The 27,539-nt window shown below is 43.2% G+C and overlaps 2 protein-coding genes across 4 annotated transcripts; one reads left to right on the forward strand and one right to left on the reverse strand.

Moving 5' to 3' along the window:
- Positions 1-1,859: 1,859 nt before the first annotated feature.
- Positions 1,860-17,761, forward strand: scg3 (secretogranin III). Of its 2 annotated transcripts, none has more exons than XM_030414297.1 (12): positions 1,860-2,323; positions 2,965-3,017; positions 3,172-3,214; positions 3,387-3,617; positions 4,841-4,983; positions 5,303-5,461; positions 5,541-5,769; positions 6,024-6,140; positions 10,556-10,639; positions 11,301-11,411; positions 12,455-12,544; positions 16,865-17,761. In XM_030414297.1, exons 1-12 carry the CDS (start codon positions 2,221-2,223, stop codon positions 16,981-16,983), a joined length of 1,482 nt encoding a protein of 493 aa, XP_030270157.1. In that variant the 5' UTR covers positions 1,860-2,220; the 3' UTR covers positions 16,984-17,761. The 2 variants fall into 2 exon arrangements, with proteins under 2 accessions (XP_030270157.1, XP_030270158.1); XM_030414298.1 differs by having other exon boundaries at positions 3,387-3,605.
- Positions 17,762-17,850: 89 nt separating this feature from the next.
- On the reverse strand, positions 17,851-26,485 carry lysmd2 (LysM, putative peptidoglycan-binding, domain containing 2). 2 transcript variants are annotated; one of them, XR_003983826.1, is made up of 4 exons: positions 26,015-26,485; positions 23,612-23,952; positions 19,722-19,851; positions 17,851-19,685 (listed from the first exon to the last, which is right to left on the reverse strand). XR_003983826.1 is itself a non-coding variant. In XM_030414299.1 (3 exons), the coding sequence occupies exons 1-3, from the start codon at positions 26,258-26,260 to the stop codon at positions 19,803-19,805; spliced, it is 636 nt and encodes a 211-aa protein (XP_030270159.1). In that variant the 5' UTR covers positions 26,261-26,485; the 3' UTR covers positions 17,851-19,802. The 2 variants fall into 2 exon arrangements, 1 of the variants encoding a protein (XP_030270159.1); XM_030414299.1 differs by having other exon boundaries at positions 17,851-19,851.
- Positions 26,486-27,539: the final 1,054 nt, after the last annotated feature.

The following is a 27,539-nucleotide window of genomic DNA, read 5'->3' on the forward strand; positions in this document are numbered from 1 at the left end:
ATAACGCAGCACATTTCATTTGATTTTAATTGCATCTCCATATGTAAGCACCCTTATCCCCAACTCATTTTAAGTAGTTGTATATCACAGATATTATATCCAAGCTGTCAAAGGTAGAAACTGAAAATAGCAAACATCTACAAACTAAACTGACTATGTACAGATCAGTTTGGGATCTCTGGGCTCCCTCCGCCAGATGAGCTGCACCCAGCTTTCTATCATCGTGAGTCAGATTTAATTTTGGGTGAACTTATCCTTTAATACACTGTGGATCACAAACTTTATAACATTAGATAGCTAGTAGCTATCTAGATAGTAGCCTAAATGTTAAAAGCCATTTCTATTACTACTATAATATCTGCAGTACCTAAATTATAGGCGACGATCTTTTATAATACCAGTGATTCTTCTTCACGCTCTCCTTCTGCGCAAGTCTAATAAAAGAACAGGGAAATTAAACCACATCATTGTGCTCGCAGCCTCCCGCCTGGAACAGAACTGGACCTCATCACACCTGAATCATCAGGTAGACACGCAGGCCTCCATCTAATTACTCCAACGCTTCGCTCGTGAAAGCGGACAGTCATAAAGCTGGCCTCATATATCTCCCTCTTTGTTTATGTGTCTAATTGTTTTTCGTTTTATTAATGGTAGCTATCGACCGGCCAGCGGAAGATCTACAACCGTGACGCAGGTTGTGTGTGACGCACGGACTGGGAGGATGTTCTGCTCAAACGCTGCGAAAAGTGTCAAACTCAGCATTTAGTTCAGTCTCAGCACATTTAAAGGGGCACTGTGTGTTTTCAGAGAAGTAATCCAAACTCAGAATTTTTATATTTTGCAATGTCAAAGAGGCATAAACTCATTAATTATCTTTTCCATAACAAGCTGTTCTTAGAGGAAAATAAGATCCCCAGAGCAATGTGTGAAGCTAGAAGGGTGGCAGGGTCCGCCACATGTAAACATTTATTTAGTTTGTTTAGGCATGAAGACATCTATCTGTGAAGATCTTTCTCCTCTGATTAAAATTACTTCCCCAAAGCTACATAACACACCTTTAATAACGTTATGAGTTAAAACGGTCCACCGAGGAAAGAACAAAATGTCTGAAGATTCTTTTTCTGATATTCAAACGCAGGCCACATTATTCCATAACTCACTGACTCTATGGACACACATGAATCAAAGCTTAACAATATTCATGAAAACAAATGGCTGCTGCAGGGCATCAAAGCACATCATGTAAACCTCAATAAATCCTCTCATTCAATCCATCTGTGTTCTATCACTGACGTCAACGAAAAGCTTCACGTGACATTTGGAGATACACGTGAACATTTCTAATAACTGAAAGAGACGGTGGACTTTACCTCGCCCATTATTCATAGATCTCCAGGAAATAGGTCAAGTGAAGTAAAGTGATGTCATCATTTTATCATATTTATTTGGGAGTTTATGTTTTTAGTTGATAGTTGAAATGAAATGGTAGAGAACACTCACTTTCCTTCTATACAATACTGATTAAAAAACAATAATTGATAAACTGATGAGCCAAGAGGCAGTCATTGTTCAAATAACATCTTTCTTTGCTATAAAATATGACAAAAGAAATGAATCCTGAGGTGCTTTCCATGTGCTATTGTTCTGTGGAGGCTGCAGGGACATAAACATTTATATATTTCTGTAATTGTTTAGGGGGAGGATTCAATGTGGCACCCAAATAAATTCAACATTTTTCAAGAACAATCTGAATTTATCTGAGATCTTCTGTCAGTCTTGTTAAGATGGACACTTTTTGCAGTGTCCTCCTCCTCCTCCTCCTCCTCCTCCTGGGTGAAGACACGAGGGGGCAGGTCTTGTTGTAGTGGGCTCTATTACTGCCTTGGCAGGTGACGCTGTAGCTCACACGGGGCTTGAAGAGCTCCCAGCTTATCTGCTAGTAATTATAGAGAGGTGACCTGGTTTCAGCACCGCGGCTCGTCAACAGCTCCAGTGCACAGCGGAGATTTGTGCGGCCCCTCCCCGCCCCGGTGCGTCTGACAGAGCGGATACCCAGGGCGCAGCCTCCGCGGCAGAATCAGCACCAGCGGGCGGCCGGAGCGGAGCGCAGCGCAGCGGAGCGGAGCTGTCCACGCATTCAGCACTTCTTCTTCTGGGGGAGGGAAGCAGACCACACAGAGCCGGGATACATCTTCCTCCGGGACGATCCGAGGTTTCAGCATGGCGTCAAAATCCGTCGGCCTTTTCGTCCTTTTCCACCTCGTTGTCCTGAACGTAGTGAGCCAGAGCTCTGCCTTCCCCACACCGACAGCCTCGGCGGACGGTGAGTGGGACGTCGCCTCTGCCGCGCAACTCACATTTACCGTAGTAGTGTTGAAGTGTTACTGCAGAAAACCAACTGTTTCTGTGGTTTATAAAGAAGCATTTAAAGCGCATAAGGTTCATAAAACTCTGTTTTTCATTCGCAAGACATTAAAAACAGGTTGTATACAAGTTGTACACTTTGTACTGTCCACACACGGGGTTTGTCGGGTTCTATAATGTTTCATTTTTTGTTTCAGTCACTCCGATTTAAACCTGTTGACTGACACAAAATGTATAAAAGCAGTGTGTTTGGAGTTCCTCTCCAGCCCGGCTCGGCTCGGTTCGGTTCGGACCGGCTGGCTGGTCGCATGTTATGGCCGCTTGTGGTCTATTTTCGCCGCAGTTTAATCTTTTGTTTGATAATCCGATTAAGCTCTGCCTCTGCTGCGGTGCTGAGTTGGGAGAGCAGGAGTGATCACATAAGTCTGAGAGCAGAACATGTGACGAGACGACCAGAAAAACAAGAATTCAATAAATCAAAGTTGATAAATAAATGTCATAGACTTATTTCATCTTGTCTGTGTGCAGTTGGCGTCTATGACGAACAAAATCTATCTCTGTTTTTAAATAACAAACTCTGCTTTATTTCCTGTGCTGCAGATAAGACGGTGTACAACAGACAGCTGACAGAAGAAAGGCCACTACAAGAGCAGGTAAGGCCCACAGCTGATGTTCTCCTCCAATATCCGGCCAAATGTTCTTTATTGCCACTTGTCAAACAATCTGTTTATTAGCCCGGCAAACATTATTAATCAGAGCTTACATCCTGACTGGAAATTATGAGTTTATTGTTGGTCATTTCCCCAGATCGCTGAGGCGGACAGCGTGAAGGCTGCAGTTCAGTCGGCTGGTAAGAGGAAACCTCGTTGCCAATCAATTAAAGACTTTATATCCTGCCTGCTGAGTGGATTCATGTTGCAGCACTTCCAGTAAAACAGGCTTCATCAGTGCAGAGAACCACAGTGATGTCTTCACCGCATGCCTTGCTCCACGTTGCTCATATTGTCTGTGCTGCCTTTCAGAGAGCCAGCGTCCTGCTTCCTCCAAGGACGGCGAGTCTCAGCAGGACCTCGATGACTTAACCGTGCTAAAGTCACTGGCTGATGGCCAGAAATCAAAGGAGGCCGCCGAGGAGGTGCTGCTGAAAAAGGAGGAGCAGTACGTCCCAGATGAATCGGACTCCACCAAGAGCCGACGTCTGGCCGAGGACTACGACTCCACCAAGAACGGGATGGACTACGGCAAGTACCCGGGTACGCACACACCTTTGTTCGTAAAGGTGCGGTGATTTAGCTGATCAGCCCCCCTCTGAGTCTTTCTGCGTGTCTGACCCCCCAAAGGCTGGCCTCATGCCGCGTGCCTCCGTCTGTCACTGGCCACCGGGCAGACATTTTAGGAAAGAGTGGACAGAGAAAACACGTGCATGCGATGGGGATAAGCAGAGACAGATAGAAAGAGTCAAAGACAGGACACGTGGTGGCAAGAGGGAAAGATTATCCTCTCGCCTCTCCTCAGAGACTGCGGTTGTGAAAGCTAGAGTCTGTACTGCTCTTCACAGGAGACTTTTATATATTGTATAAGTCTTGGATTTTTCTCATGCACCAACCAATCAGATCTTATCTGCGTCGTCATATTCCTGACTGATCTGAGAAAAGATACATTGAATTATACATTTGTCCCCATTTCCTCTCATCAGAAGCAGCCCCTCTATTAGATTTTCGATCCATGTTCACTGCAACTCCAATCAATACGCTGAACCCTACAGATTTCTCGTATCCACAGATTTCATCAGATCAGCACACATTTCTCCGTATAAGCATGTAATTTGATATCCAATCATCAGCACAAAGCAGAGACTCTGAGCCGAGGTGACTCAGACTCAAAGCGCTGAGTGCTACACTTCATCAACCCCCGGGGTCGGCCCCGGCAATGTCAAGCAGCTCTTCGGGTTACGCCACATCTAAATCTGGCAAATTGCGATATCATTTCTTAGTTCCTGGAGTGTGACAGAAATAAATGTTTGGAGGTGAAGTACATCGGCGATGATTCAGCCTGCCAATGCAGGCAGAAGTATTCTGGCACTGCTCATTTTGATTGTGTGTAGACCTTGGAAAGCAGCAGGGAATATTATGTAACAGTCAAGCTGTAACAATTGTACACTTCTTGCTCGGCCCTGCGGACATAGAGAGGAGCGGGGAGCTTATTTGTTACAAACTTTTTCCCTCTAATGAGAGAGACTTCTCGTCTTGGCCCAGGTTTAACATTTTATGGGGGAGAAGAAGCGGAAAAGAGGGATAGAGAACAAAGAAAACCGGCTTGAAATAAACTGCTTTTTACTGTTTGACTGGTAGAACTGGAGAAAGTCGGAATAAAAGTCGGACAGACGGGGAATTAAAGCAGAGACACCTGCACCCAGCTAGGAAGCACATTCCGAAAGTAAATGAAAATTGACATTTTCTGTTTTGTCTCGTCTCAGATGACACAGAGAGCTTCCGTCAGGTCGACGGCACTCCGCTGACGGCAGAAGACATCGTCCAGAAGATCGCTAACAAGATCTATGAGGAGGACGACAGAGGGGTGTTCGACCGGATCGTCTCCAAACTGCTCAAACTTGGGCTGGTAGGTTCTGAGCTTGTACTCGTATGGCGTCCAACACAGCATGCCGCCTGACATTTTCTGAACAGGAAGTCTCTCCACAGCCCTGCCTCCTCACCAGGAGAGGTAGAAAGGTGTAAATTGTCTTCTAGTCCCTGATTCCGATTGTGAATCACATTCTCGACACTCTTCAAGTAGTCTGGCAGTGGCCAAATTGCTCCCTGAGATTGATTTCTCACTGATCAATATGTGATAGATGGCGGTTTGACGTCAGTGCACGTTGTTCTGTTCTTGCACATTTGTTACAGACCCGGCTGTTCGGTTTTTCTTTGTCTCTCTGTAGATCACAGACAGCCAGGCGGACACCCTGGAGTACCAGGTGGCCGAGGCTCTCCAGGATCTCATCACCAAAAACGCCAAGAACAACGAGATTGAGGACATCGAGAGCAACAACCAAGAAACCAGGGGAGAGCAGGACGACCAGGGCTCAGACGCAAACACGGTAAAACCTGCAACAAAATGGTAGTGTGACAACAATCAGAAGAATAACAACAATGACAGTAACAATCTGGTGTTTCCAGGACGCGTGGGACCAACCCAGACGCCGCTATAATGACGGCGACGAGGAAGAAGATGACGATGAGATTGAAGACGAGGTGGACAGGGACGCAGAAGAAGAGGAAGGTGACGCAGATGCCAACACCTGGGACAAAGATGCTGAGGAGGGCAACGAGGTGAGCCCTGAAGACGGCCTCCAGGACCTGCAGTACTTCCCCAACTTCTACCGCCTGCTCAGGAGCCTCGACTCAGGTGAGAACTCAAACGCACTGCGGGGGCTCTGTGACATTTTCAGTCGTTGCATCACAGCAGCCTTCAACCAAGAGACAGAATTTCCTCTGAAGTGCTTTCACACACATAATGAGTCATTATTTATAATCCCATCATTATGACCCCGACAGGCTATCACCATGTGGTAACATTCACAGCATGGAAGCCAATTAGCGTTACAGTAACATCGATGTTTGATCGTGGTTTTCTTTTCGCTCGCTGGTTTGCTGTTGCAGACCAAGACACTCAGGAGAGAGAGACACTGATCACCATCATGAAGACGCTGATTGACTTTGTTAAGATGATGGTGAAGTACGGCACCATCACACCAGAGGAGGGAGTGTCCTATCTGGGTAAGACATGACACAACACAAGCATCGTTTATCCGTAGTCCGGTACGCTCACTGACAGAAGGTGGAACATAGAATCTGTTATTGGTGCCACAGTCCTTGAAGATGGGAATTTATGGGACTTTTTCCTCGTCCCTCACACATCTCAAGACTGTTTAGTGCTGTTGAAAGGTTTGGATAAAGCTCTAAAATCTTGCTTAGTTAGCTGGTTAAAGGGACAGATCACCTCTTACCTGTAGTGCTCTTCATCCATCTATATTTTTTTGGTATCAGTCGCAGAGTTTTGGAGATATTGTCCCTGGAGATGCCTGCCTTCTTACCAATATAATGGAACCAGAAGGCACACTAGAGATCATGACCTGGTTACTCAAGATAATCCACAGACTTTGTCATCAGCAGTTTCATGTAGGAACTATTTTCTGTCTACCAAACTGCACCCATCAACCACATCACCACGCTGAAGGAATTGTGCATCTGCTCATTGAAGAGAAGTTTGTGCCTGTGACAGCGCAGGATGTAAACATTACTTGCATCCTCTGAGCTCTAATGATGGCGAGATTATTTAGCTTTAGTTAGTTAGTCTAGTCACAGTTCATCGACTAAGGATTTAAAGACAGAGACAGAGACAGGCGAGCTGGTGTCAAGGTGTACACAGAAAAAGGGCGGGAAAACAGACAAAGACAGGAAGTGGAAAGTAAAACATGACACACTTTTCAACATAAAACAGGAAAACAACTGAACAGATACACGCTTTATTCTGTGCATTTAAAGAAAATAGTTCCTACATGAAACTGCGCACAGCAACGTCTGTGGATTGTCTTTGTCGATCGGGTCATGGATTCTGGGAGTTTTGCTTATGAGTTTTTCGAATGTACTATTTTGGCGCTTTGAGCGCCACAAGCAGAGTGCCATCTCATTAACCGCACTAACTAAAATGATGTACAGGAAAACGATCAGTTTTGATGTTGTGTCACAGAGGTCAGTGTACTGTATTGCATATATATCTACTTAAGTGAGCATGCTAACCAACTAGCCCCTGCCAAAGGTTCAGGTTTTAGTGGTGTGGAGAAGACCAATACCAGCTGCAACGGCAGCTCCACTAAGAGGTCACTCTGTCGGTGTGGTGCACCATTATTTGTTTGGAGTATGAATAACCATCTGGCATTTCTTACACATCGCACCTTTAACTAGCTAACGTAGCTAGATTTCTTGGCTTTTGCAAACCGTTCAGTAGCACTCTACAGTCTTGATATTGTGTGAAAGTTGTATAACAACAAGGACTGTACACCCTGTTTTAAAATTATTTTATCAAATTATTATATAGTATATCTACTTTTTGTGTAATCATTCTGGTATTATCAATCATATTGAGTTATTATTGTAAGATAATGTTGTTTCGAGTGATTTGTAAAAAAAAATCTAATAAGAAGGGTTTTTGAGTGTTGTTGTTCTACACTTGCAAAGATTTTCTCTGATGAACTGCATTACAGTGGAACACAGTTCACTGCTTTGAAGCCCAGTTTCTATCTTTATATCAACGCCATATATTAATAATAGTTTGATATTGATTTGAACCACGCTGAAGAGAAAACCTCACAGTGAAAGATCAAAGTTTCAATCGCTTGATTTGCCGACTAGTGCACATGCATTTCTCCCTCTGTGTGGTTTATGTGCTCTCGTTCTGTGTGTTCAGTGGAGCTAATGTTGCCTATCAGCGTGTGCGGTGGAGTGTGAAGCCTGTACAGACAGATTAGTGTCAGGGGAACCCTGTATAACCAGCCCAGTTTTTATGGCTGGCCATCACATCAGCGGTCAGTGGAAAGGTCAGTCACCTGTAAGGGACAGCTGTCATCTCTGTGTGTGAGAGAGCCTCAGGATGCCCCAGACCCAACGTCTTCAGCCCCAGACAGAAAAAAAATAGAAAACGTCTCTTCTTTCATACATGTATTTGTCTCTAGGGCAGCGAGATTATTGTATTCATTGATTAATGTGTCGATTAATCAATGTTTTCCTGAATTTTACGGTCATTTAACATTACAGCTGTGAAAAAACTGACCATCACAAGTTTCTAGAGCCAAAGATTATGTCCTAATGTTGCTTGTTTTTTTAAATCTTAAAAAAGCGAGGAGGCTGGTGTTTTGTGTAGGAGAGGGGAGCTTCTGTTGGTGCGGACTTTGACCAAGGAAAGGGAGGAAAAAAGGAAAACGCATGATAGGTCTCCTTTAAACCAAAGACAGTATGTTTTTTTTTCATTGTATGACTCAAATACCAGTTAATTTTCCGATTATTGGCCACTCATCTATTTGTTTCAGCCTTAACCTCAATCAGAAATATAATTGCGTAACTAATCAGTTTAGGTCTACGATGCGTATGTCCTGTTAAAAGAGCAGCGATCAAGTTACCCATGCAGGCTGTAACGGGATAAATCAATACTCCTTCAGATGACCGCTGGCGGCAGCGGCTCTGGTCATTGTTGGCGCAGCGAATGGCTGCTGCTGACGTTCCACACCAGAACAAAACAGGCATATACGCTTACACAAGACATCGGTCTCCAAGGCAGCCTCTTATGTCGTATAGGTTGTTAGGAGATAAGTGGACAGTATTCACCATCGCCTAGCAACATGTTAATGCCCCCTCCACCTCCACCTCCACCCTTCCTCCCCCAGCTGGCCGCGATGCTCCGATGAGTCACCCAGGTATAAAACTGAATACACCCAGCTGTCAATCAAGTCTAATCTGCCTGAGGGTGATACAGCCCCAAGACAGATAGAGAAAGTGTGTGTGTGTGTGTGTGTGTGGGCGGGCAGATGGATGAAATAATGGGCCTCCTCTCAGCAACAGGTGGGAGGAGGCAGTCTGAAAACACAGAAAGTAAAGAGGGAGAGTGCGATGCTTAGATAATAAGAGAGGAAATGAAAGCAGGCTGGAGTGAATGCAGATGAAAGGGGGAAATTGTGAGACTCCCTGACGCTCGGTTTCGACGCCTCTTCTGCTTCTCTTATCTCCTTGTTGTCCTCAGGTCCTAATATCCAGATTTCTAATATCCAACGAGGATTGCTTTCATTACTCCAGAAGAGTTTTCTATCTCCTGAATGTTTCTTCCTGGATGTGCAGCACACTCAATATCTGCAGTAGAGTTTCTCACCTGATGTTCGCCTGTTCGAGAGGCTATATTGATTTCTAAGATGCAAAGGCAAAGGTGGCATCTTTTAAATCAAATTAGTGTGTCTCGCCTGGTGCATACACTCAAAGCGTTTTCTAGCTCAGGGGTTTTCTTTCTGCTAATGCGGCCCACTGAACTGCAAAGTTCACAAATATCAAACCTCCACGAATGAAAAAATCATAATGGAAAGAGTCGTAATTAACCTTGTTTGCTGTCTGAGGTGTCCTGTCAATAGTTTTATCGATGTCTCTTTTATTCAGCGCTCTACGATGAAATGCTTTTTGGGCCGCAGGGGAATTACTGTCGTAATACCGCGAAAGGCCAATGGGCAAAATTGGAAGTGAAGTTGAGCAGCGTCACTAGAAACATTAAAAAAATGGTTTCCATCACCCATCACTGTAGACAGAACCAGATTTAAGGGTTTATTAATGTACTTATTAACATCTTTAACTCCTCCTGTAAGGAGACCATAAGAGGTGACGGCTATATGAACAGATGATGAACACAGTTTTAATAATAGAAAATATGTCGTCATTTTAGAAACTACTGACAAACACTCTTCAGTATAAACACTTGTCCTGATAGCTGCTACAACTAGATTACAGTGAATTATAAAACATGTATAAAGTGTTTAAATAGAGCTTTTATATGGGGGGATAATGTGCGTGCAGAACCTGATACAGAGGATGTAATTTCTGTGTAATTGCAGCTGATCTCTGGGGTGTGTGTATCTCCAGAACATCTGCCTCCGCCATGCTTTGAACATAATGTTTACCGCCTTGTTAATCCGCAGCGGATCAGTTGTCACTTAACTTGGGTCCGTTTGAAACATATGATCTGTTTGTGTCAATCCCCGGCTGTATGGGGTCTTTAAAATTCTCTAATCTCGTTGTGAAAGTGTAGCCCGTGGTATTAATTGTGTAACACAACCTGAGGTCAACACAAACAAAATACATTTGGTTGTTTCCAAATTGATCCACCTCTCTTTCACTGGTGGATCAATTATTCCTGTATTCCTTTTGCTGCATCATGGAAAAAAAGACACGATTTAGTTTATTGCCCTCGTCATACTATCGAGCCTCCTTTCCATTAATTAGATGCAACCCTTTTCTAATGCTAATCCCCCTCTGAGTCACACAGGAACAGCATGGGTCTTTTTAAAGGTTAAGAGCGTTTCCTCCATCGTCTGTACAGCGAGCTGACGACACAGTGCTGATCAGATCTAAAGTAAATGTTTGGCCTGTTTCCCCTGCAGAGAACCTGGATGCTATGATAGCCATGCAGACCAAGAATAAGCTGGGCAAGTCTCTCGGGCCTCCTGACGTCATCGGACCCAACGGTAAACGGCCTCAGAGTTTCCTCCTAACATTTCAAGCAACGATAAAGTAATGTACTTTTGTTCCACACGGTCAGAAGTAATTAGCATATTAAGCTATGCGGAGCAACATAGACTTGGCAAAATGTGTTCTTCTTCGTTATGTTTGTGTTGAACATAACTTGGGTAAATATGCTCATTTGATTTCTGGCAGAATGTTAGACTCTTAAATCTGTCCGTTAAATATGAGGCTATATACTACAGCCAACAGCCAGTGAGCTCATCGTATCTTAGGTCTAAACAGCAAGCCTGTTTTTTTTCTACAACCACATGATAATGTTTGTTTAATCCAGATGGGATTGGGTGGGAGCAGTTGTTGGGAAACAGCACCTCCAGGAAGTCACTGCCCCCAGCCAGGAAGTAGTCCTGAACACAGTCCCCCGTAAAACAGCAGATATATAATATATAACATGTTAATTGATGAATTAGTCTCGAATAAGAGTACAGCCCTGACTGGAAGAAAGAATGTTGGGAAGCTGTGGCTCGTTTTACATGAAATAAATTGTCTCTATATTTTTCTTTTAATTACAGTTTACACAGCGTCCCAACTTTTATGGGGTCACAGTTGGTTTTCCCCTACAGTACAACATTTTCTAATGCTCCGCGGTCTGTTTCTGTGCTTCAGGAAAAAACTTGGACGAGGACGACAACACGAAGGCGGAGGCCGCTAAGATGCAGAAGGAGTATGAGAACCTGAAAGACTCAACCAAAGAGGAGCAGCCGTCAACTGAGAGCAGTCAGTCTACCACCCACTCCTGACAGCCTGAGGGAACATGATAGCTTTCTGTTTAGTGACAGTGATAGTTCATAAAATAATCTTAAATGATTTTACCATTTTGCCCCTCAAATATGACAAATATGATTTCATGACCCATTTTTTTTGTTTTTGTATGTTTTGCTTCTTTTTTCTATTATTTTTTATTGTTTTTTTTGTGTCAAATGTCTCAAATAAATTCAGAATCCTCACATATAGCAAATCCCAACCACATCCGTTGATTTCTTTGCTCTACCTCAGTGAACATCGGTTTGAATGTAACAGCCGTGACCCTTTTTCAGTCCTCTTGTTTGGCCTCAGTAGGGCTGACAGGAAATAAACACTGTGCAGCCAATCATAGTTAAGTCCCTGCTCGTCCCTGAACTAGGCCAGTCCAATAACACTCACAGGAAGGATGCTGTTAGTCTTTGTCAGTGTACACTGCACTGCACCAGCTCATCAGTCTAATCCACACAAACACACACACGCGCAGGGAAAAACAAAAACAGAATGAAATGTAGAGCAGGATTACGAGCAGGGAATTCATTTCAACAGGACATTAATTAAATCCTGAGTAACGTCCGTTTAGCTTGCATAACGTAAGATTTATGGAAATATCAGGGCCATGCATTATTATCCAAATGTAATCTGCGGTTAAGCAATAGTCTGATCTTGATTAGTGACGTCAGTTTATATCTCAAACTGTAGACATTACATACTGTAGCAAACATTCCTCTCTGAGAGAGTATTGTGCTTCAAGTTTAATATAAAAGTACAACTCTGGCTGCCAGCGTGTTCCCAGCGCTGCTGAAGTTTGAAAGATAAAGCACAAGTCTTGCTTTAGGAAAATTAAGTGGTGTAAATAATTGATAAGTCTTAGATAGCACTAGCTTACTTTTCGGACGGAAACTAGGCTCCTCTGAGTGCTATCGTGCCTCAGAAGAAGTTATTCAATTATTCTCCGCTGTCTAAAAAGAGGAAGATTTTCACGTCCCCTTTCCTTCTTTCTCTGCGTCTGTTCCCAGGTCAGCCCGGCAAGTCAGAGACGTATCTGGAGGCCATCAGGAAGAACATCGAGTGGCTGAAGAAACACAGCAAAGAAGAAGGCAAAGATGGTGAGAAACGCTCGCACAGCAGAGGGTAGATGAGAGAAAGCAGACCTTTAATCTTGTGTTTCTGCCGTCTTTGAGTTTTAAGAGCCTCGTCTCCTCACTTCACCGCGGTGGCTCGCAGACAGGTCGGAGGCGCCGCACTGAGGAGAACAAAATTTGAAGCCTCTTTTGTCAGCCCTGATTTGCAATTGAAATGAGTGTGGGATACGCGGGACGGATGCTTCACTCCAGAGCTCATGAATATGGATCATTCTTGATGAGTCTGTCCTAATTAATCGAGATACAGCTTGCTTGTTCGGAGACAAAGGCCTTTTCATTTGCTCCCTCTTACCTGTTCAATAACAGTTATTGTGTGCGTGTCCTGGTGCATAATTAGCACTTCTGTCTCAACAAAAGACCCTCATGTCTATGTGATGAAAGTCTCAAGATTTATAATATCGGTGAGTGTGTATTGACATTTGGTGCCCGAGTCACACTGTAGCTGTCTGTACTTGTAAAGGAAGAAGCAGCTAGTGACCCAGAAACTGCACCAGCCTGCAGAGCTGTGAAAACTGATGTATCTTCACACACACACACACACACCAGGAGAAGCCTGCTGCCGGACTCTCCACTGTGTACAATCAATGCCCAGCGGTGCTCAATTAAGCAGCGGAGGAGGAAATGTTAATGAGTTTTCACTATTCAGGCCATCAGTCCACCGGCGATCGTCTCAGCGGGACGTCTCAGGCACAAAAAGACAAACGCTCTAGTTTTGTGAGATTTACATTTACTGCTGTTCAGCCGGATCTAATCTAATCTAATCAAATCAATAGGTGAGTCACTGGTGAGCAGACGAGCAAAAAAGTATATTTACTCAAGTACTGCACTCAGTGTAGTAGAGAGTACCCTGAAGCCATACGAGTAAAAGTGTAGATATCATGTTGAAATATTAAAGTACAAGTACGAATAGTAAAAGTCTTTTGGCATCTCATATTAAATGTACTTAAGTATCAAACTCACAAGTAAAAGTGTTTGTGTGCTATGCGTCGATCAGTTATCGGATTCTGATGGCTGATCCAATAAATACATTTTAAAATATGCTACTTCGCCCCTGATGCAGCACCTCTGCAAAGTAACTAGTTACTAAAGTTTAGCAGTAAAATAGCAGTAAAGTATTAAAAAAGTTACATATTTGTCTCCAAAAATGTAGCGGAGTGGAAGTATAAAGAAAATCATCGTTGTTGACTGTACTTGACAAATTTAAGGTTACGTTCTACTCTTTTATATTTCTACTCCATGACAGTTATTATAATTATTGTACTCAGTACTGTACTGCACTACATTTATGACAACTTTAGTTACTAGTTCCCCTTCAGACTTAGCTGAATGAAACAAAATATAAAATCAACATTTAAATTATGACAGAATTATTAACTTGATTATTTGAGTGATCTGAGTTGAAATTCACAACACACCAACGAAACAGATGAACTATATGAAACAGGTGAACCGCCTTCAGCAGCTTTAACTTTAAAGGAAAAGTTCACCCAAAAATAAATATCCAGTCGTCGTCTCCTCCCTCCAGGCTGATGGAAAGTCAGGTGAAGTCTCACAGTCGTCACGTCGTTTCTGGAGCTCCACAGCAAAACAGTGTTGTAGCATTCTGCTAATAGCTGATGGGATGAAGCTTGTTTTAAAACGTAAAAAAAGCAACAAAAAAATAAATAGATAAGTACAAAAGGCTTCAGGCAACTTGCCATTGATGAACATTGATTTGAAAAGACTTGGTCCAGCGCACTTTTAGCTTCACCACTCCGGTGGAGAATTTAGCTCTAAACGGGGAAAAATAACATCTTTTCTTTAAAAAATGTGGATCTCAGGGCTGCCAGAGTCTTGGATCACGCCAGATGAGCTGTATGGAGCCAGTTTATGTTTTCTTAAGTAAAGAGAGAGAAAACAATTAAAAGGTGAGGTGGAGACACCAAAATCAGATCTTCTCAGATCAGTTTAATCTCAAAGACCTCGCAGTAAAAGCCAGTTCAAGTCTTTGAACCGCATATTGAGCACTGTTGGGTCTGGTACCTCAAAGTAGATTTTGATGCTGATACTTTTAGACTTGCACACGCGCACATTTTACTTGTAAATCTGAGTCGGCTATTTTCGTCCACCTCTGCTGGAGCTGGAGAAAAACAACTCAAAGACAGAGACGTTGCAGATAAAAAACAGTTTGACCCAGATTCTCGAGCGCATCTTAAACACAGGAGAAAGAAGGAGACGCTGAGCTTATAGCGCAGCAGAGTCCAGAACAGAGGGGCCGAAACAGCAGGGAAGTTTTGTTCGGTGCTCATCTCCAACCTTGCTCTATATAGGACGCCTCATTAGCATTCTGGTGAGTGCAGTGGTTGTCTGGGACAACAGGGGCCTCCCCGCCTGCCTGTCAATGATCCGGGCGGAGGACACAGACAGATAATGGTGTCAGAAGAGATGAACACATGCAGAGAGTCAGAGTGCGCCTCCAAAAACACACAGATTTTCCTGCATTGAGACTCTCAGTCGCTAAAATGGTCCGCCATCAGGACCTAGTTTTCTAGCACTCATTGTGCCACATTGAAAATGTCACCTCGTCATTATTCTCATAATTTCCCTTTCAGTTCGGAGAAAGTACAGCTGCAGGAGAACAAAAGCCTTTTCAACCAACGAGCAGTGTCATAGTAACAGAGTGGGCGACGGGCCATTTATTGTGTTTACTCTACCAGAAGCACCCATTAGGACATTCTCAGCGAGCTCAGTGTGTGTGTGTGTGTGTGTGTGTGTGTGTGTGTGTTCGCCCACACACTACACAGATTAGCCAGAGGAGCAGATGGACATAGAGGCGACATCCTGGTTTCGGCTCTTGGCGCCTCACGGCCAAGATTGAGAGAAGCGTCGCCGTCCCTAATCACATTTTGTTAATCCCTCCCGCACGTCCTGTTTGTCATCAGCACAGCAACTGTATCTCGAAGCAGTGCAGTAACATGCCATCTCTTTAAATGTCGTTAGGTAGGCGCAGAAGTTGTTCTGTGACTTCTGGGCTCTCCTCTATCCTCCTGTACCTCTGTTATTCAGAGGCAGGAGGAGCAGGGAGGAGCAGGGAGGAGAGGGGCAGCAGCTGTTTGCTCGCTCCCTGAAACTCATTTGTTACCATGATGGATAACACAGAGTTTGGTTGAGTTCACCTCTAAATATAGCCCCATCCTGCTGCGGCCTTCTGGTGTGCTGAATTATGTTGACTTGTCTAGAGCAAGGTGAATACACAGGGTGCCTCGAAGAAAAAGGTAACCGTTTTTTTAAAGGTGTACGAGGCTCTAAATATCCACAAAGTCCCTGTGTTACAGACTAACATTGAGGTTAGCTTCTCTGACAGGCTAGTATTGATGTTAGCATATCCGATAATCTAACATCTTACTTAGCTTCTCTAATAGGCCAACATCTTTGTTGACTTATACAACAGGCTAGCATCAATAATAGCTTCTCAAACAGGCTTAAATTGATGTAAGCCTCTGCACCAGGCTAACTTTGGTCATCGCTTCTTCAGCTATCAGTGTTAACTTTTCACTGTTAGCATCTCCAACAGGCTTCAATCAATTGGTATCATCTCTAATAGTCAATAGTTAACTTCTCCAGAAGATTAACATCAATGTTAGCTGATACAACAGGCTAACCTCAATGTTTGCTCCTCCAACAGGATAACATCAATGTTTGCTCCTCCAACAGGATAACATCAATGTTTGCTCCTCCAACAGGATAACATCAATGTACTAGTCGGCATTAGAGACTTAACAACAGTTGTGCTGCCATTTTTAGCAGCTATTTTGAATTTAGGACAGGGTCCGTGAAATCCTAGTTCCTAATTTAGAAAGTTCTTACATTTCTGCATTAGCTATATTTCATGCTAACCATGTTCTTTCATTCTAAAATTCAGAAACTAATTGAGGTAATAACTTCAGTCTCAGGACGTTTCTGTAATGAGGCCCATGTTTTGTGGGTGAAACTAATTTTATTTGATAAAATACCAGAAATCATTTCATTTGTAGTGAAACTTTATTTTCCACCCTGTGATCTTTCGACCTTCTTAATTCATGCTTGTATGTGGTATCTCCTTAACCCCAGACATGCCAGCTCTGACCTTAATCCCCCTTGATAATGAACTACCGTGCCAGATTATGGCTGTTTGGGTGTTGGCGTCTTAAGAAGAGACAGCTCCTGGAGTTTAATGTCTGATCTATCCTGCCAGACACCACAGCCTCATGATCTTCCTCTTTGGAACTCACCGTAAACCCATTTTTGCTGTGTTTGTCTTCCCAGATTATGACCTTTCCAAGCTGAAGGACTTCATGGACCAGCAGGTCGACTCCTACATCGAGAAGGGCATCATCGCCAAGGATGAAGGCGACACCATCAAGAGGATCTACAGCAGCCTGTAACGCCGTCGCCCCTCCTCTTAAATCACAGGACTCAATCTGACAACAACTAAAGCCCATCTACTTACAGTTATTTCCCATGGCATGGTAAAACATATACTGTGTGTTCAAAACTACCTGCTTAGGGGAACTTGTTCACCCTCCCGGACGTTCCCAAAAATGTATCAAAGTGGGATTTAATAACACTATGAAAAAAATCAGCGAAATTACTCTTTACGGCTACCTAACTGATAACATTTGCACACCATGATCGCAGAGAAATAATCACTAGAATATTACTGTGAGAGAATTCAAAGTAACCGACTCACACGTCCAACTAAACGCTGGCATTTACTCCAACCTGACTCCCGTGGGAAATGAATGTTAAGAGAGTACGATGCTGTAGCTTCGTCATCTACAACCGTCTCCAGCACATCTTTTTGCAACAACACACACTTATATCAAATTGTACTCATTCCGTGTAACCTGTCTTAGCCTATTATATTTCTTTTTTTTTTCTCCAGTGTATGTGTAAGATCTTAATGTATTCTTGCTTTTTATTCTACCAAAAATATATTTGTCGTGTATCATGTCAGTGCCCTCCGTACTCCTCTGTTCAGTTCTGCTGTTGTTCCTCTGGGGCCCACTAGGGGGCCGTGTCTGTACCATCAACTCTCTCTGCATGTCTCTGTGAGTGCAACGTTTCCATCTCTGTAGAGACAGAAGATAAGTATTTTTAAATGTAAATATTTGTGATTTTTTCCTAAAGTTTAAAAGCAATTAAAGCATTGCCTTTTCTTTATCTGTGTACTCAACTGTGATAACGCAGCAGCGCTGACGAATGACCGACGTGAGCCTGCATCGACATGAACGCACTTTGAGAACTTCACACCTGGTTTAAATACACATTTATTCTCGTATCTCCCAAATAAAACCAATAGAACTTTAAAGCACAATAAAACAGCTGTAATAGACAGTTCTCCACACATATAAATAATGCATTCACACCTCGAAAATAGAGCAGTCCCTTTCTGTTCCCAAAAAAAAACAAAACAGCTTCTATGAGGCAAATGTTCGAAGGCTTGAGTCCGTCCACTGCTTCTGATTGTGGAGTGCTCGTACGGGGTAAACACTGATGAGGAAGGCCTGGATATACTTTCCATGGATACTATTCTAGGAGGGGATTAAGAACATCAGAAGCTGTTAGCAAGTTGTACAAGCTAATCCTTCTGGAATTGCTTAGCGCTGTGTGTGTGTGTGTGTGTGCGTGTGTGTGTGTGGACGTATGCAGCAGGTGGGTTCTGTACAACAGCTTCAGAGGCGTATGACGAGTGGATGTGTGCTCAGATATTATTTATATCAGATGCTGCCCTGCGCTGTGAAAGGGATAGTTCACCCTAAAATAAAACATACGTTGTTTTTTCAGTCTGGATTGTTTTAGTGGGAGTCGCACAGTTCTGAAAATATCGGCCGTACAGATGACTGCCTTCTCTGGAATACTATGGAGCTAGATGTCGCTCAAAAGGCCCAAAGAACCAAAACAGTCGACAAACTCAACAGCAGAAGGAAGCGTGCATCTACTCATGGACGAGAGATTAGGTTGCTAAGCTAACGTTACAAAGAACTACCTAGTGAGCGCAAAGGTGGCGCCAATTCAGTCCAATTAGAATTGCTTGACTGGTGCATACGCCAAAAAAGTTACCTAGCTTCCGGGTTTACTTCCTGTTCGTACGGCCCTCTAAATATGTTTGCTTTTTTAATTAATCTTCTCGACCCAAAGAACATTTTTCAAGTATAAAACCTCTGTGTAACAAAAAATGATTATGGAAGGGTCGTAACTGTCCATGTTTGCAGGTCGACGTCTCGCTGCAGTACAGCAAGTGGCCACTGAGCAACATCCCAAGCAAGGCTGAGCTGAGCTTGTAACAATACATTGAATACATTCATGGTTACAGCTCAGCCGAGGAGATGACCATTAATGTTCACGTCGTGCTCCGTCACGTTCCTACATGAAACTGCTCGCAACAGGATCTGTTGATTATCTCCAGTAACTGGGTCAGGATTTCTGGAAAGAGGCTTTGCTGCTGAGTTTTTAAAAATGTATTTTTTGGTGCTTCGAGCCCCACAAGCAAAGTGCCATCCGGTTCTACTGTATTAGAGAGAAGGAGGACATCTCTGCTACAGCTCGACCGGCATTTTTGGGACAGATATCAATATTGGAATAACGATTTCTGATATCGAATTGGAATTATCCCTGAAATGTGGTCGTGACAAAGATATGTCATAGAGGCAGTTTAACAACAAACTAAATTATCTACAATGACATCAGTGTACTGAAACATTAAACCTCACAGGGAATTTAATAATTTCATAAGCATCTTTTTTGGCATTTTATCTCTTAAAAAAAACTCACAAAGAATGGACGACAGAGTACGCAGATGCATCTGTGAGAGGCCAACTGACGTGTCGGGCAGGCTCTAAACTTTACGGATGATATGTTCAGAACAATAAGAGAAAAACTGTACGTTTTGTTTTTGGGGTGAAACTGTCCCTTTAAGTCTCCCAGTAAAACCGAACAGGACAACAACAATCATGTACATCATCATAATTGCATATCAATAAATAAAAGGCAAACATGACACTTTTGTTCAACGTGGTTTGGTAAAAGCAAAAAGGTAAAGAGGAGGGAAAAACAGCGATGAGGCTGTGGTAGTGTGTGTGTGTGTCTGTGTGTGTGTGCGCGTGTGTGTGTGTGCGTGCACGTGTGCGTGTGTGTGGACGTATGCAGCGTGTGTGAGCATTTGTGTGTCTGAGGCAGGGCTTCAGGTAAACAGACTTTTCCTTTAAATCTCCTGATATGACGTCGCGGGGGCCGTGTAGTCCTCGTCGCTCCTGCAAATGAGAAGAAGACAGAACAGCTTTAACGCTTCAGAAACATTTTCCACAAACACACACTTTCTTTCACTCCTTTCCTCTCCTTCTCCGTCTGCTTCAACTGGTCACCGCAGCGTCGAGGCGTGTGAATAATGGATGAGGCCGACCAGAGAGACGTGTTGTTCTCCGTCACAGCTGAGGGCTCATCTGGCCTCGAGGTATACAACACACCACTGTCTTGAGCTTGATAATAAAGTCTCTTTAGAAGACCTACAGTACCTCAGAAGTGCAGGCATTCTCATTTAGTAGACTTGTTTTTTTCCTTAGTTTCTGCTGTACAAACATGTTCAAACTAATCACAAGGCTGAGAGAGCAGTCCGGCTCCCGAGAGTCACAATTAATCAGGGAAAGAAATACCAAAAGATCAAAATCAATCGAGGACGGAGAGGAAGGGTGTACACGATGACCGAGCAGGGAAAAAGGGAAGAGGAGAGGAGGAAAGTAAAGGCAGGAGGCGGGAAGAGTGTTGGCATAGAACTATTGATTTTCCACTTCTGAACCAGAAAACATCCTGAGGCGTGACGGGATCAAACTGAGAAGGACTTGCTAACAAGAGCCGAGCGCTGCTTGGTCTTTATAAGACCATTCATCGGAACGACAGACTCCAAACTAAGTAGAGAATCTAGTGGAGGAATCCAACGTTGTTCCTCGAATACTTTAACAAATTGGGGATGAAAAATCATTGAGATGACTACAGTAGAGTTTGCCTACAGTGGTGATGATCTGTGGAGGGAAGAATCAGTGAACAAAAAATAGATGAATGGATTGTGTAGGATGTCTTAAAACTTGAATGTTGACTTATAAGACTCATTAACTGCAGGACTGAACAGTCTGAATGACGAGGCCACACGCAGGCTACGAAAAACATTCCTCCCAATTTAAATCCACACAGTGTTGTCATAGCTACTGACATCAAACTGAGTTATATGAAGATTTAGGCTCTTCTTAAGAAAAAAAGTGTCAATCAGTCAACTATTCCCTCCAGCTCAGCTTGAATGGTTTGTGGTTTGTGTCACTTGAGCCAGGCGTGCGGTCCGTGTTTGCTCTGGGACGGTGTGGACACAGCGAAGTGAGCCTCTGTTTGTCTGAACTCACAACAGCTCTGCAGGTCGGCCGCCGCTGTGGCTGCAGTCACACGAGGCTCGGCTTTGCCTCAGCTGGCACGTAAACATTTAAAGAGGAAAAACTTTGTCCTGAACAATCTGCAGCTCTGTAAACCGAGACGCGGTCTGCAGTTACTAGCACGCGATGATAAAATTAAATGATGCGGAAACAGTGGTTGCATAATAATGAAATGCATGCACTGCGCTGACAGAGAGTGTTTACAGTATTTTGTTGGATTTCAAACATGGACCAGTATGAGCGAGTTAATAAACACAGTTGCCATAAAGATTCCTCAGAGTTTTTTCATGTAAAAATAAAAAAGCTGTTGAAAATTAGATCATTATATAAAACGAAAAACTACAAATTAAATTAACGACAGAGTGCAAAATGACCTTTTTGACGCCCCACATTTTATTACGATGTGGTTGAATTGGAAAGATATGATAAGGTGTGAACTACTAGACAGGCAGAAGTACTTAACGCTTGTGCTTCAGTAAAAGTAGCAAAACCACAGTGTAGAAATGCTGTTACAAACAAAAGTCGCGCAATTAAATTTGTACTCATGTGAAAGTGCAAAAGATTTAGCAAAAATGTGTATTCAGAGTACCAAAAGTGAAAGTTCTCTTTAGGTGTTGTGTTTTTTTTAGTATCGATACCAATTATTAATAAGCAAGGAGATCACTGATATCTGGAACTGATACACATCTGCAGCAAAAAGGAAAACCTGGTGTCAGACTGTCAACATTCGGAATAACCAGTCACGGGATGTTGTATAAATTACAGTCCTGTACTTGACTAAAATTATGAGGTACTTCCTTTCCACGACATGTTTTTGATAACTTCAGTTAAATGGGACTAGCTTTTTCTGAATTGTTGACATGCCATCGCTTGTGGCCTTTTAACCAATCAGATCGTGTCGTGGCAGGAGATTCGATGAGGTCACAGACTGGTGACCACAGACCGGAGGAGGCTCATCCAAAGCTGAAGCAGCACATTTTTAAATCATTTTATCAGCTATCTGATAAAAACCTACCAGTACCAATTACTGGATCATCGCTCTATTCCTAGTACTCATTTTACACAATGACAAGTTTCAGAATAACATATATCACTGCATTTTAATTACTCATTCATAACTTTAATGTTGAAGCTGGCCTCGGTAGTTTGACTACTTTATGTAGTTGAGCAGCTTGTGAGTTAATTATACGATCATGTTCCATCATCGTTTATTTGTTTGCTATATTTTGTATTATTACTCAAACAAAAGTACTAAATCTGTAATGTAACTATGAACCAGTTGTTGTCAGCAGCAGAAAACTGAATTACGGCATTACTGAAGCACAATAAAGCAGAAGTACCTCCAAATTGTACCTAATAATAGCGAATGTACTCAGGTACTGTCCAGCACTGCTGTTTATGTTAAGACTCTTTTAATTCGATCAGGAGAAAGTGGACATAAGCTGTACATCATGTCTTCAGACCCACGGTGACAACAGACAGCAGATAGAAGGGACAGTTGATGCGAGCTCAGCTGCAAAACCGGTTAGGTTGTTTTACTCACAGGAAGGAAATTAACGGCTGCCACAAGAAGGCCTGTATCCTCTGAAACACAGCCGTATGAGCAAAACAGAGAGTACAGGGAGCCTGAATTGGATAAACAGCTGATGCTCTTCGTCTGTAGGAGAAACTGCTGCAGTGTGACTCAGTGGTGATAGTACCAACACAGCCTATTGCTCCTTGAATGGGTGCATGCCAGCCAGGCGTCCACTGCTACCTCACTACTGAGCAGACGTGAGAGCGTTCTCTGTCTCAGCTTGCAGTGTCAGGAGGACACGCCTGAGTCAGCGAGGCCAAACCTCCATTCTAAATACCTGAGTGTTGCATAACATGGCATCTGACTAGTACAGCAGATTAGTAAGAGCCTGATTCTTCTCATCTTCGATCCTGCCTCTGTCAGAACACTTTCATTCCCCGTGCTTGGTTTCTGTTCCTGCTGATCGAGACCACTGAGCACATGGCACAGAGTCAGGTCACCGCTTCCTGTGTGCATCTCAAAGCTAGGTGACAAATGGGGCCGTGAACGGTAACAAGGAAGTGACAAAACAACAAAGACTTTTTTCAGGATGCACAACTACAGATGCTGGACTTTCTCAGAGAAAACATTCTTGTCCTGTCTAAACGCTGTCTATGCCACAGTTTGACAGTAAAAGAAAAGGCTCAGCATTTATGATCCCTTGGTGGGCAAACTGAGAGGCAATAGCGTAGTTTGCTGCTGACCAGTATCCATCACTTTAGTGGGGCACCAGTTGGTCATCATACAAAGATTAACACCATCTAACTGGAGATAATTGCTGGCAAGTGGTCGATTACCTATATTAACTTTTTAAATGAAAGATAACTTCATGGGAATTAGATACAATCTAACTGTCAATATAAAACAGCCGGTCATCAATTCAGTGTATTCAATAAAAAAAATGTTTTGAGTTGATGTGTTGCAATTGGAACTCGTGTCTGTGGATGTATCAGTACGGAAGGATGAAGACCAAACACCTGCACCCACACAGACAGACAGACACAAGCAGATGTTTGGTTTGCGGGTAGTTCAGCGCCTCACCTCACTTCCTCTTCTTTCAGCCGGCGCGCTGCCTGCTTTGACTGTTTTATTTGCAAGTCCAGTCTGTGTAAGAAGTCTTTGGCTGACAGCTCCTCGGGCTGGGGGGGTTTGGAGTCCGCGGGGGGCGGGGAAGGAGGAGGCGTGGGCCCCTCGATGTCCCGCGTCACAACGCCGGGTGAGTCCGCCTCCTGGCACGCTGCTTCGCCGTCCCCGTCAGGAGACTCCAGAGACAGTCCATTAAATATGTAGCGCTTCTCCGACACCACGGGGATGTTGAGGCTGTTCCTCAGGAAAATGCAGTCATTGCTGAACAGCTTGTTGGCTCTCTTGACTTGCTCCATCTGGTGCATCAGGACGACAGAGAACACGGGTTAAAACGGGCTCAGTTCCATGACTAAACCTTCCTTCTTTTGAATCTCTGCACTTAAACAGGAACTTTGCAGACTTTCAACCAGCTTCGTATCACTACAGTGTTGGTAGAATATGCACATGTACAGTGGTAAACATTTCTCCATTTGCCACCCAAAGATTCCCACTCTGTTACCAGCAGAAAGTCACCAGTGATGCTGAACAAGTCATCCAACAGATTCTTGTGCTGTCATATCTACCACAGATTGCACTTGTACATGAGCGTTGACTGGTCCCGTGCTGTGCAGTGCATTCTGGTTTCTGTAGGTTTTCTCATTTTTAGCAATGATTTCTCACCTGCAGTGAAATGCTTCTTTAGTCTTTGACCCGAGTCTAATAAAAGTCACTGATGTAAACACAGGTAGTTGCTTTAATTTTGTCGACAAGACGGTCAGTCTTTAAATCGTACTGATTCCCTGCGAGTGAACCAAACGTGCATGGACTGAAAACTCCTCACAGAAACTTTGACCTTAAGGTTTGAGATTAGGAATGTAAGCAGCTGTCTGAGCATGCATTGGAAATTTATAGGGAAAATAATGTAATTCTGTCTTTAACTGGAGATTTAGCTTCTTATAAAGATTAAATTAAAGCTGCAATATGTAAGAGTTTAGGCTACAACATTTACTAAAACTAGCGGTCTGAACACCAACACTTCCCCGATGCTCTGAACTCCCAGTCAGAACCGCTAGCTGCACGGCTAACTGAGCTAACAAGCTAATGGCAGCTACAGTTACTTGAGCAGCCAATTCTTACATACTGAGCCTTTAAAAGGTGCACTTTGTAGTTGTGGTGAAGAAATTTCAATCAGAAGCGAAAGTTCATGTCAGTTCATTGACTGATTTTTTTTTTTTTCATGCCCGAACAACATAACAACTACATAAACAAACTCTCTTAGTTTCCATGACGGAATAAACAAACTGACCTTAGAGGACAACACACTTTCATACTGCTGTACTTTGTTCATATGTGGCGGACCCTGCCACCTTCCTAGCTTCAGACAGTGTTCTTGGTGCCTTGTTTTCCAAGGCAAGAGCAGCTTGTTTATGTAACGACCTCATTAATATTGTAAATATTAAGGAACTTCACAGCGCCCCTTTAATGTTAACATGTGTAAAAGCTATATTAGAGGCTGTGTTCTGGGTGATAAGAAATTCTTCTTCAAAAAGTAGAATCAAAGTAGAATGAAGAATATTGTCTGAAATGAAACGAGTCTCTGTGAGTATCTGGAGGATCGGCTCCATTAATCTGCTCGGGGTGCCTGTGATTTTTCCTCCTGGACACCTGTTAATGAAGCCATTGTGACCTGGTGTAATACATGTTGGCGTAGACCAGAACAATTAATCGGAATATTATCAAAAGAAAATTAACAAACGTGCTGACGTACAGTGACTCCTGGGCTTTGGGGGGCATGTGGGCTCTTGGGAACTGGGTCCAAAGGCAGTTGCCACTTTGCAAGCTTGACAAAGCTTCTCTTTCAGTCAGCGATCTAGACAGCTGTGACTTGTTGTTGCTTGCAGGAGCATGACTGAGCCCAATAAATGACTGTGCCTTAACTCCCCACCTCTGTGTGATCTACATCATTTCACAACTGTCAACATCACCGCTGTTGGCACATGTTGGAATATGAAAGTTACATCACCAATTCCCACAAGATGAAAGTGAATACAGAAGTTGTCGTGTTAGTATGTGTTGGATCAAAATCCCCTTTATTAGGCCAGTAAGATCATTTCTACCGAGCTCTGGCTGCATCTACACCGCATGTTCGGAAGCTTTCATGGAATATTTCTGCACTCCTGCCCCATGAACTGACTGTAAACACTGATTCTGACAAGGATGAGCACAAAGTAAACATGGTGTTAAACATGGTGTTAAACAGGCGTGGTGTTGGCTCCTCTCATCTCTCACTGAGGACTGATGAAATGAATTGAAACCGGCTTCACGTCCCGTCAGATCGGAGCTCACAGTAACGCTGCAGCGGCTGTGTGGAAACCTTACCGTCACACCGTATTTGAGAGCGATCCCCTGCAGGGTGTCACTGTCTGTAACCCGATGCTCTATGTATTTCTCCCCCAGTGAGGCCGTGACGCTAGCTGTGCTTCCGTACGACCGGATCTTGGTCCGGGCCAGGCTCTGGGACAGTTCGCTCTCTGACTCGGAACCGGACCTGGACCGGGGGAAGATGGGCTGGCCGAATCGTCCTCCTCCATCCCGCATCGGCAGGACGGGCGAAAACTCCGCCATCTTCTCTTGAATAAATAAAGCGCCCTGCCGCCGCTGTGTGTCTTAACGCTCCGGTCGGGTCGCTGCAGTGACGCAGATCGCTGGTTTAGGCGGCAGGCAGGTTCCCATCCCCGGTCATCTTCAGCACGTCAACCCGGGGGAGAAGAGACATGTTTCGGGGACCACTACCTCACGGCTCGCTTTGGTCATAGATCCGTTACGTTGACGTAAAGACGTAAAGAGCGTCCCAGCGTCCAGGAGGAACAACAAAAATACAGTTTCCGGTAACACTTTCAAAATAATTTAGAATACCACAGACTAGTAAAATAATTACGACCAATTCAGATAAATAATTATCAGGACATGAACGAACATATATGAAAATATGTAATGATAATGATGACAGTCACTGGTTACCGGTTCTAACTTGTAATTATGTTAGCTACGAGAGCTAGCTTTAAACCACAGCACCGTACAGCTAACCTAGCTAGCTACTTTAGCCTCGGTTAGCATCGAATAACAAAGTGTGTGTGTGTGCGCGTGTGTGTGAATATACATTTTAGAATTTAATGCATTCACTAGCAATGAAAATTAAAATTATTAAAATTAATCAAAATTATAATTATTTTCTTAAGACATTTGTACAGCTTTGTCACCTATGTATGTAGTGAAACATTTTAATTGCCATATTTGGTAAATTAATTACTTGCCAAATGTGTTTATAAATATCATATGCACCATCAAATCACAGTATAAAATGAAATGGGACCAAAGGAACACCTGCATTATAACACAATTTTGAGACTTCATTAAAAGGGCTTTCTCGGTTTCTAACTTTCTTTAAGTCCACATATGAAAAAAGTAAAATATACAATGCAAAAAAAGAAAGAATGTGAAATAGAAAATTTTCCATTGGCTTGAAAAGTTGCATTCTCCAGGAAGTGATTACAAGAAATTAAACAGTTATAAGTATGAATTAAATTCACAGCACAGTAAAAGACAGAGACATTATTTGTCAATAATTCATCCCATAACCACCCATCAGTTACAGTTAAGTGTTATAAATCAGACAACATCACACTCACGCATTAATTCATTCATGAAGTATGCACAAACACATTCTCAGGTGATATGATTTAAAGATGACCCAAGACATTAAAAGAAAACTGAAAACAACAAACAAATAATCACAAAAGAGAAATCAAGCAATATTTATAGAAGGCCTTTAGACTTGAGGTTGAGAGAAGACGAAGACAAGACCCAGTTTATGTTGAACAGAACCATATGGAAAGTATTGGCT

This window comes from Sparus aurata, chromosome 4 (genome assembly GCF_900880675.1).
Source record: "Sparus aurata chromosome 4, fSpaAur1.1, whole genome shotgun sequence".
Lineage (NCBI taxonomy): Eukaryota > Metazoa > Chordata > Actinopteri > Spariformes > Sparidae > Sparus > Sparus aurata.